General features: G+C 38.5%; 1 protein-coding gene across 1 annotated transcript in view; it reads left to right on the forward strand.

The window, feature by feature from the left end:
• Positions 1–5799: 5799 nt before the first annotated feature.
• Positions 5800–11410, forward strand: part of WHSC1 (Wolf-Hirschhorn syndrome candidate 1) — a 60438-nt gene continuing 54827 nt past the window's right edge. The window contains exon 1 of the mRNA XM_009702435.1: positions 5800–6427. Coding sequence (XP_009700737.1) covers positions 5831–6427 — 597 coding nt within the window. The 5' untranslated portion in view covers positions 5800–5830. The remainder of the gene's footprint in view (positions 6428–11410) is intronic.

Genomic DNA, 11410 nt, shown 5'->3' on the forward strand with positions numbered 1-11410 from the left:
AAACTGACAAAAATAAATTTCTGCAGCAGTGGAAAAAGAATATTTCTTCTGATTTTGAAGAGAACAAATTAATGGGGAGGAGTCCTGTTACAGAATCCTCTAGCCTTATCCTCAGCAGCAATGGTTGGTTGCAAAAGCTTTTTCTGAGAAGGAACAAAAAGTCGAGTCCATCAGTTTTGTAAGCTTGCTTTCTGCAGTAGCGTGTAATATTTAAAGTGAAGAAATTCTTCACTTGCCGTTCTATAGTTCTTAACTGTACGAGCTGGTATTGCCTGTTGCCTTCATGACAAGGCAATAAATACTTGTTTTGATTGATGAAAATAGACTGTAACAATTAAGTTCTAAAATTGTATCCATTGGGGGGCAAAAAAAGGCAAACTCAAAACAAATTAGAAAACATAGGTACTAATTTTTTTCAAAAAACATTGAGTGGCAAATAAGTGTAAGTGCAACTGTAAGTACACTAATCTTTTTCACACAATTTTTAAAATATGCTTGATCTTTTTGTGCCAATGTATATTATGTCTCTATAAGTGTAAGGAAATTTTCGTGTACTTATTTAAAAATACTTTGTAGGTCAGCCTTGCCAGCTGACTGGTTAACTGAAATCATTGTATATCTACTGCAGGACTAATGAAGTCTTTACTTCAGATGCTTTTAAACTCAAAATCGACTCCTTTAGACTGAAGTTTCCTTATCTTTTACTTTCCTAAATCTTTTCTAAGACTAGTGGTAAACTGTTAGAAAGTTTTGTTACAATTATTTTCAGTTCTCTTGTCAGCTACTACAGTAATGGTTTACTTCATGAGAGATAATGCTTTTGAATTTGCTGGATAGAGATGGTTTGTAACAATTTTTGACAAACCCACAATGCAGTTTTCAGTTATGTGTTTTCTTCTGAAAGTAAATTCTGTTTAGATCCTGTAATAATTTTTCTTTATATAGTGAAGAGCAGTCCTAATGTACTGCATAATAGTAAATGCATCTCAACTCCTGTTTGATATTTTAGGGTTTTTATACAAGATAATGTGAATAAGCATTCTCAAGTTCTCAAATGTATTAGCAAGAATGTGTTGTAACTTTACTAACATCTATGAAGTATTTTGTCTCTTTCTGATCTGAAAATAGGAATAGACATTGGCCTTAAAATTGATGAGAGAATGGAGAAGACTTATCAGAAAGCTGTCTTTACAGAAAAAAGCAGAAACCATCTATTAGCTTTTTCAGTACCAGCTGAAAGCCTGATTTGTGGGTAATAAAAATAGCTCTTGCGGATAAAGTTCTCTTACTGTGAATTTGTATTCAGGTGTGTCATCTTTCCCCTCTCTGTCCTGTGTCCCCATTCCCCCCTTCCCCCAGTAATTCACCTGAGAAATGGCTTTAAGAAAACCCTTAGACAAAAAGAAAGTGGTATTTAATAGTAACGTTGTATGTAGAGCCTGCTTTTTTATTATGAAAATAAACATAATTTGCCTTATATAGAGCCTGCTTTTTTAGTATGAAAATGTGTACAAAGCCATTGCAAGGATTGTCTGATTGTCATTGTCCAATTAAAATATCTAGAGACCTTTCTCTGATAAGTCAAATCTTCTTTTGCTTGCTGAAGGCTGTTTGTTCACAAGCTAAAATATCATATTTATTCAGCAGACCCCTTGACTATCTTTTTTTCCTCTTTACTAGTGAAAATGGTACTTCTTGGGTCACCAGACAGTCAATATGGGACGATACTAGCTTAAGCTCATTAGCTGCTACTAGTGTGTGATGCTTTTGTCCCCTTCTTTTCCCTGTCCTCCCCCCAGTTTCCTTTTCTGTAGATACAGTCATCTAGAAAAAGATAAGAGATTGCTTTTGCTTCTATGTGATACGGTGGTCCAGCATGAGTGCACTCTATTTAACTACCAAATCTAATCATATGGTCAGCTGCTTTGGGACCTTAGTCTTACAACTCCGATCAAACAGATCTTGTCTGTGATCTGTCTCGCTCATTCTTTCATGTCCTGTCTTCTAGATCTCCTTGCGTTGATTCTAAGCTCACAGTACTGCTTGGTTATCTGTTGCTGATCATTTTCTTCCCTTGCCCATTTTCTTCTTTTCTGCTCTATTGTCCTCTTTTCACAAAGAGCCTAGTCCTTTTTTTTTTTGCTTATGGTATTGTGCTAACATGAATTTTAGATAGCAAAGGTTGTGCAAAATTTAACTAGCTTCAATTTTGCCCTTCTTTCTTGAAACCCTGTTACACCTGTGTGTAGATTTGCTAGCTTCTTCCACTTAGCTGGACCTCACAACATAGCTTATTTTTTACAAGGAGGATTGAGATGCACATCAACAATTTCCCTCCAATGGTTGTCCTGGAGATAGCGACTAACCTACAAGTTTCTCTCTACAAGTCTCATGTCCCCAGTGGGACTGTATTTGCTTATAGATAGATACGCACATCTATTATCTTTGCCCACTATTCTGCCTCTTACTTTAAGCCTCTTCTCATTTGGCTCCATTAAATCTTTGTACAAACATGGTCTATATTGCATATTCTGTAATCTGTATCTACTGGTTCTGGTAATCTTACTGTCTTAAATTACTGCCTTTGTCTTCATCTTCCCATTACTGTTGGCCTGGGTACATTGACTTCCTTTTACCAGTAGTGGTACTCCTGGATTTGTTCTCTAAGCTGCAGTGATTTGAGGGGCCTTTTTCAGTGCTTTCAGCTGTTTTTGCTGACCTGTATTAGTGAGAATCATTAACTGAACCTTCACTCACTGGAGTTCTAAAATCTGCATGCTGCGTATCTTCAGATGTATTAGGCAAATCAAGGTAACCCCTACAAGTTCAGGGTCTTTGCATGGTTTTACTGGTCTTCATATTTTTGTGATACTGAATTACTACCCTTGGGTTTATTAGCTAGAAAGATAATAACTTGATTTCTTTAAGCCATGTCTTTTCACTTAATTATTTACTGGTCATTGTCCAAACAAGGCCCTGGGCAGCTTGATCTGCGTTGGCCCTGACTTAAGCAGGGGATCTGAATAGATGATCTGAGGAAGTCCCTTCCAGCCTAAGTTATTCTTTGACTCTGTGATGACTTTTATGTTTTAAAACTCTTAAGCTATCGCTTTCCTAATGCATCCAGTTTGTGGGGTTTTTTAAGATTGAGTACACCAGTAATGTAGTCTAATTTGATTATTTGTTGCTTTTTTTGAGTTGTCCTGGCCTGCCTCAAGCTTGATGGCTTTCTAGCTTGAAGAAGTAAGTGATGAGACTTAGAGTTATTATTAAGCAGGACGAAAAAAAAAAACACCACTAGTAGAATTATGGATTAAAACAGAGTTACAAAATGCAGATGTCTCAATCCAGACCCTGGTAAGCAGCTAATAGAGCCATATTAAAAAATGTTTTCCAACTTAACCGTGTAGTTGATGGACAGGAGGAAGCCGCAAAAGGCGTTTTTGGTGCTGGCCGTGGTGCGAGAGAAGCTGCGCTGGGCAGGGCAGGGCGGTGGGGAGCTGCCGGGTGTGCTGCTCCGGCCCGTTCAGGCAACCGCTAGAGGGCGTCGGCAGCCGCCGGAAAGCTGCTCCCCTCTAGGCTTGGGTTTTAGAGAAGAGGCAATTTAGATCCCCAAATCAAGTCTCGGTTTTGCATTCTGGTTTACTCTGTTAAGAATCTGTGAGATGCAGGTACAAACTTTGCAACAATTCAGTGTTTTGGGTTTTTTGTGTTTTTTTTTTTTTTTTTAAGGAATTTTGCTGTCATCTCCGTGAGCATAGGCGTCACGTGTTCCGTAACGGGTTTGCCTTTTGCCTAGAGATTTATAGAATTTGTCATCAGTTGTTTCTTAAAATAAATGTGATTTCAGTTAAATCTGCTGAATCACAGCTTGAAACATTGTCATATTATTAATTGGGTTGAGAGTCTGTCTCATGTCCATGTTTTCAGAGAAGATCTTGTGAAAGCACAAGAGTTATCTTTTGGTTTTCTGAGTTCTTTATTCTGTTCTGGTGGATTTTGAGTTTCCTTTTACCTCTGACTCCTGTTTAAAAGGTTTAAACCAGTTGGCTGGTTTCCACTCATTTTATCAGAGATTTTATTGGTAATTCAGACTTAATCTGGCTGAAGAAAGATTAGAACTTTTCCTGTCGCAGAGTCACTTGGAGTTCAGGTATACTTGCTCTTCTTACCTTGTTTAATGCCAGCTTTTCAGGCTGCTCTTTGTCCCTGGAGAATCGTTTTCATCGCTCAAATAAGTCTATACAGCTTGTAAGGAGAGATATCCTTTTATCATAGAGCAGCCTGTTAGGGAGATGGAAGCATTTACCTAAGGAGTGATGGAGTTACAATTTTTAGGTAAGTTTTGTTGTGGTTTGTTTGGTTGGATTTTTTCCTGCATCTTTGTGCATGAAAAGGTTTCATATTGGCCAGTTGCTTTGAGTTCAGGCTTGACACCCTTAAGAAGTTTTGCCAGGCTAGGGTACTGCTCAATTATAAGCATTTGTAAATTGCTACTCCTGATGTAGAGGTAGCAAATATGCAAGTTTCAGGAATATGCCAGTTGTAAGCATTATAGCTGTGTACGTTAATAAGCAAGGTGGTGAGATTCAGAAGAGATTTCTTCCATAGCAACTGGCAATTCGATAGTTATTCGTCATGGGTTTTACTGCACTTTTTTGGAAGCGTGTGAGACTAGATTTGATGAATTTTTGATTCTATGTGGCAGTTCTTGGACTTAACCATATATGAAATTGGTTACCTTGAGCATGGATATGATGGTTATTGTGCTGAACTTTCATAATATTTATGATGGTGTATTTCTCTATATCATGTATACACTGGAGCTGGTAGTACAAAGAGTCTATGCATATGAATTTTAAAAATGAAAATGATAATCTTGCCAAGTCTAGGAGCACAAAGGAGTCATTCTGCCAGATTCGTTTGTTTGCTGTGATAGTGTGATATTGAAATGGGCAGGATTAGCTTTTAGAACCCTTGAAAAACCCATCTAGGGCAGATAATAGTGCAATTTTAACTTGTTGGATGTTTTCAAATTTCTGTATGAAAAATGGGTGTTAGATGATGTTGTTGTTGTTGTTATTAAAAAACTGAACCTCCAGCAGTTGCTTTGACCATTTAAATTTTGTGCAGCGTGGCCACTGGCCTCAAGGATCAGCTGTTTCCCAGTGGGCTGCTGTTCATGACACAAAATACTCACCTTTTATTCCTTCTCATAACCAGAACGCTTTGGGATGTCTGAAGATGGAGCTGTGTTGTTTCCTCAGGAGGTGTGCCTTGGTGGAGGATTGAGGGCCTGTTTGTAGAGTGAGGAAGAGAAGCGAGTGATGCTGCTGTCCATGGTGTAGGTGCTACAGTAATGCAGCCTCTGGGGTTTTTACGCTGGCACGACCTCTTAGAAAGAAATTCGTCTGTTTTACATTGTTATTAATGATATTATCTTAGGTCTAACTCTTACGTGTTTTAAACAGTGCAATACCTTTGAGTAATTAGTGTGGGTAAGACTCATGCTGTAGATTGTTAACAGATTGTTAAAATGAAAGTTGTGATTTTACTCTCTGCTTTTGTTTTAATAAAATTGATGACTTGTCAATCTGTTTTTCTTGGACTTTTTCATAATGCATAGTAACAGATATTGAAGTATTTTGTTTATGAAGATTGTAAGCAACACTTTTTTTAGTAAAACTCTAATGAAGTACATTGAGTGTTATATTAGTGGGGACATATTTATCTGGATGCTTGGTAGCTTTTGACGTTTCTGTATTATTAAAAATACTCTCTGTCTTTTTGTCTTAATATAGCAGTGTAAGACTGGAAACATCTGGGCTGAATGGACTTTAGCATCAAAAGAAGTTCTCAACTGTTAACTCGAAAAATTAACTACATCAAAATGAAGCAGGTACCAGAGATCCTTGGAAATACCAATGGGAAAACTCAGAATTGTGAAGTGAATCGTGAGTGTTCTGTCTACTTGGGCAAAGCACAACTTTCTGCCACTCTACAAGAAGGTGTCATGCAAAAATATAATGGCCATGAGGCTCTTCCATTTATTCCAGCTGATAAATTGAAAGATCTAACCTCTCGTGTGTTTAATGGCGAGTCTGGGGCCCAAGATGCCAAGCTGCGCTTTGAACCCCAGGAAATAAAGGGAGTTGGAACACCACCCAACACTACTCCTATCAAGAACGGCTCTCCAGAAATTAAGCTGAAAATCACTAAAACCTACATGAATGGAAAGCCTCTTTTTGAATCTTCCATTTGTGGAGACAATGGTGCAGATGTGTCTCAGTCAGAGGAAAATGAACAAAAGCCAGCAAACAAGGAGAGAAGAAACAGAAAACGAAGCATAAAATATGACTCCTTACTTGAGCAGGGTCTTGTTGAAGCAGCGTTAGTATCAAAGACTTCAAGCCCCACTGAAAAGAAGGTAGTACCTTTTTTTTTTTTTTAACATTCTTTCTTTTGTTAAGTTTGTTAATCATACTGAGATTCCATTAGTTCATGTGCGAAGCTTCATTTCAGGTATTTCAATAGGTGCTTTCAACAAACCGGTCACTTTCTGTGATACTCTCCCTTTGTCTCAAGGAAGGACAGATGCATTTTAGTTCTGGTCTGTGTTCCTTGCCTATGCGAGGAGTAGCCCGTAAATTCTTTTTTCATCTAAGTAAAGTAAGTCTCCAGAGCAAATCAGGGCATGTGGTCGTATGGGATGTATGAAGCGGAAACTTCTTCCAGACATGCAACCAAGACCTAACCAGGATGTGCAGCTGGGCAAGGGAGCTCAGGAGGCCTCTAAGTTTAGAGATGACCTTTAACTGTTGGAGTGTGAGGTATTCTAGCTTCCTAATAACCAGATGCTTCAGAAAAAAATAACTATTTCTATATTCCTGGTTCTAAATTAAAGAAAAATATACTCAGCTGTCAGTTGGCTGATAAGCTATGCTCTTTACCTTCAGATTTTGGCAGTCGGAATGTAGTCCCTACCCTTATTTGTCATCTGAAAAGAGATGGTTTTACTTTCTATAACCCAGTGAATTGTATTAATTGAAAAGGTCTAGATACTTGTATTAAATGTCATTAACTTTTGTGGTCAAGCTTGTCTGTTTTTTGCTTCTTTTAAACATGGGCAGAAATGGACATTTCACTTTTTTTCATTTGCTTTACCAAGTTGTAAATAAGAATGCTGCTGGGAGCCCTTTTCCACCTTCATTTAGTTTTTGTTGCTAGACTCCATTTAAAGGATTGTGGTTTGCAATCATTTTCTCTCAGAGGAAGAAACCTACATAGCAGGGATACTTCTATGTATATTAAGGCTCTCAGTGAGTAATTCGGAATAGTGTTGTGTAACAATGGTAAACGTTAATGAATACTTTGGCTAGTGAACCGGTCCTGTTTTTACACACCTTAAATATGAAATGCACATTATGGTTTTCTGTCTACTGCAGGTTTACTAGTTAATGTTGATTCTTACTTTCTGTCAAGGTCACACATGCAGGGAAGATCCACACACATAGCTGCTGTATCACTGATTTTATTTACCTTTATTTTCATTAAAACTACTTAATAAATGAGTTTACAGAACTGTGTAAACAATCTTCTAAGTATCAGAAATATTTATCACTTATTTATGATTTGAATATATTATTCATCCTGGAGTGATCAATACTGATGTTTTCAGGAATTTTATTAAAGAGTTTCTTTTCTTTAATTTTGTTAAGGAGAATGTTTTAGCACTAATTGGTTCAGACTTTTCGAAATCACCACTCAGAGGTAAAAAATATGGGCACAGTCAATAGTTCGAGTAATTCTTTGTTCTGTTCATTGTTAATGAGGATGAATTGGACTAAAAGGTGATATATTTATTGGCATCAACAACTGTAGCATATTTGTGTGGCCTTTTCTATTTTTTTTGAAAGAGGAGGCAATATTTGATATGCCTATCTACACAGTTTATTCTCAGGCCTTTCACGTCAATTGTTGATTAAGGATGGCCTTTAATTTTTCCTGGTGAGCAGTTCAATTGAGATTAAAAGAAACGTTGATCTGGCTTCTCTGAGTTGTCTTTTGACCAGAAATGGTCAGGACAAAACCATGTTAACACTGTTTCCCAGAGTGCTTGACACTTGGTGGCTGGAGAGTGATAAGGTTATTTGCTCCCATGCCAAACCAGCGAGCTACCAAACTGCCAGATCAGGACAACTACTTGCTTGATCTCAGACTTTGCAATATTATAACCCTGTTCTTTTTCCCCCTGGAAACAGGGGGTCATGCTTCTGGCTTCTTTTTTGTTTTTCTTGCATAGTGCACTTTAAAGCACAAAGGGCAAAAGGAAAAGCATTTGAAGGTCACAAGATGTTGTTTTATGAGGTAACTCCTTGACTGTAAAAAGTCTAGGGCTTTTCTTTCTCTCAAAGGGAGGACTTGCAACTGTGCAGGTTTAAAATAACAAAAGAAAAACGTAATACTAGGGAACATGCTGAAGGAGATTTTTCAAATGTTTGTCCACATGTAGACTAGTGATATATGTATATTCTCTGTGATCATAACTGTAATATCTTAATATCAGTGTTCTTTGGTTTCAGGCTCCTGCTCTGGCTGTTACCTCATCACCAGCATCCAAAACCTTAATGTTAGTGCATCGTACTGTAGTTTTATGTAGCTGATTGTGGCTGCAAAGTGGAAGTTAGAGAAATAGCCTTGGAGTAAAAGCTGATTAATTTTCTTTTTTTTAATATCTGTTTGTTGTAGGTTACAAGTTAATGTAGAACCTGTTTGTCTGGTTTTATTTCTGGGCTGGTTTCTCAATTTCTTGTTGTCCAAGCTCTTTTGATTTAGCAAAAATTGCCATGGCTCAAATACTGCCTTTTGTGTAAGGTAATTATATCTCTGTTTGATGGACATAGCAGATTACAATCTTACTGAGGTGAGAGGCATATTGCTTAACAAATGTTCCAAGGTTTTCTTGTTGTTCAGGCATTTTTTGTTAACATAAAGGAAGGCTGTTTAAAGCTTTATCTTCAGGTCAGTTTTCAATTGGGAAAAAACATGATCTGCCCAGCTCTGACATGAGTTAGGTTTCTGTTGATAACCACCTCGTTTCCCAGGCTTCCGAGAAACGGCTGTACTGCTTTTCCCAAGGTAAAGGAGAGGACGTGGGACAAGCCGTGGTTCTTTCCTCCCTCCCCTCCTGCCTTTCACCCTTCTTCCCCCTACCCGCAGTATCTCTCCACCTGAGGAGTTTACTTGAAAATCAGGCCTCTTACGATAAGGACGGGTTTAGCAACTTTTATGTCAAGGCACTACGCTGATAGTGGTCTGCCACCACCTCCAAATGTTCTGTGGTGTTGTTGGTAGGTATCACGTGTTAAACGTTTGAATCGATGCCAAACCCATGGACTCCGATAGTTGCCCACTTGATAGTGCTGCTTATGAGAGTGGCAGTATGCTTCGGTACTAGATTTTGTGGTGACTGCTTTTTGAGTCATTGTTTTTATTAGTTCTTGCAACACTACCAGTTAGGAATGAGGGCTCTCCTAGATTTTTCTCCCTCAGTGCCTTTGTTAGAAGTGAAACAGTCCTGTTGCGAGGAGAATGGCAGAGGTTTACTTCATATACTAATGTGAAGTAATCCAAGTCCAATCCTTAGAGCAATCCAGAGTGTCTGTATGGGAAACAGAGAGAGTACATATCTCTGCAGCTCTCGTGCTGGTGGTCCCAAAGTAGGTGTGTGCTCTCTAACACTGAGAACGGCTCGCTATGTGATACTGGCACATTTGAGCTTGTTCTGCATAAGCCGGTTTGGGCTTACAAGTGGCAGTTTGCCCTTTTGGCATGGCTTCCTGGCATGACTTCCTAGCATGGGTGCAGTAGCTCAGAAAAGCAGCAACCCTGTGTCCAGAACAAACCTGGAAGTCCGCACACTGCTGTACTGGCTAGTTTAGGGATTCCAGCTGTGTAAGATGTACACGATCCAAAAGCTGTACATACCTTCCACGTAGTTTCCTATCCAGTTTTCTTCTAGCCCTCTTTTAATATTATACCCAAAACGTGGCGGTTTGTTACTCTTTCTGCCCGGTACAGTCTATAAAGACTTTGCGGCAGCTACATAGGGTCAACTGCAAGTTACTGGAGAAATTCCAGTAGTCCTTGTCATGTGCTTATGTTGCCATTTCATCTTCACAGGGAAAAAACTGTTCAGGCCAGCTCCATTATATCCGATATCTACACAATGTTGTAGTGCCTTTCCCAGTGAGTGGCAAAGATTTAGAAACCCAATAAGGGTAGAACGAAAGCAGTCCAAGGATTATCTGCTGCTTTTTATGCTTCTGTGCTAACTAAATACAGGAAGATGGGGACCACTGAAGGTGATGATGTTACTCTGATGCTTGCATCTGATCAGCAGAGATGAGCAGAAACCAGCAAGTTCCCTCTGTAAGGCAGGAGAGCTGTGCTCATCAAGTGTTTGATTATCCTGTTATAGCTCTTACAGCCAGATCATGAGGTGACTGACTTTTTTACTTCTTTTTTTTTTTCAAATTAAAACAATAAAGTCAAATAAATGTGTCTTTTTTCAGAAGGAGGACTTGCTTGATTGTTTTTCATCATCAGTTATTAGGAATTCCTGAACTTGTCATAAAATGTGCAGCTAAATTACTGCACGGTCAGGATCTGTAGTTGTAGGGTAAAATGAACTCAGTTACTTCTTCTTTTTTAATAGACTGTTCTTGAGGTATCTGATCCTGTTTTCAGGCAAGTGGTAACTCGGGCTGTGTGGCTGATGTCATCAGAATCCCAAGGGAGTAGGAGTAACCCTAAAAATCTTTTCTGGGTGATCCCTTCAGGATCAAGAGAAATAACTTCTTACCCTTTTTGGAAGAGTTCCTGAGCCTGCTGTTTTGCATTAGCTATTAGTAAAGGATTATGTTTAGCTGCACCTTAAACACTTGTTTGTGCTAAGCAGCTCATAGTGTGCAGCGGTAATTGTTACTTTGGAACTTTAAATTGTTCTTAACGCCCCATTGGAAAGTATCTTAAAGGACTACTTGTAGGTTAAGAAGCACCAAAAAGCATACAGCATCAAGAGTATACTGGTTTAGGGAGAGATTAGAACCTATGAGTATTCTCAGAGTGGCTACAAAATTAATGACAGAAAGCTTAAGTATTTGTTCAAGACTCTCCATACCAGACTTCCTGTTCTTGTATATAAACGTGGCTGAATTAAGTACACTTCTGCGTAAAACTGTCGTCTCAGTATGTAATATGTAAATACTTCTTTTTTCCCTCTCTTCATAAACACATTGATGGGAGAATCCAAATCAAATGTGAAATAATATCTTGAAGTGATGACAAAAATGCTATATAAAAATAGCTCTACCAAGTTGGATCAAGGAGCCGTTTAATTCAGCACCTC

This window comes from Cariama cristata, unplaced genomic scaffold (genome assembly GCF_000690535.1).
Source record: "Cariama cristata isolate BGI_N322 unplaced genomic scaffold, ASM69053v1 scaffold8896, whole genome shotgun sequence".
NCBI lineage: Eukaryota > Metazoa > Chordata > Aves > Cariamiformes > Cariamidae > Cariama > Cariama cristata.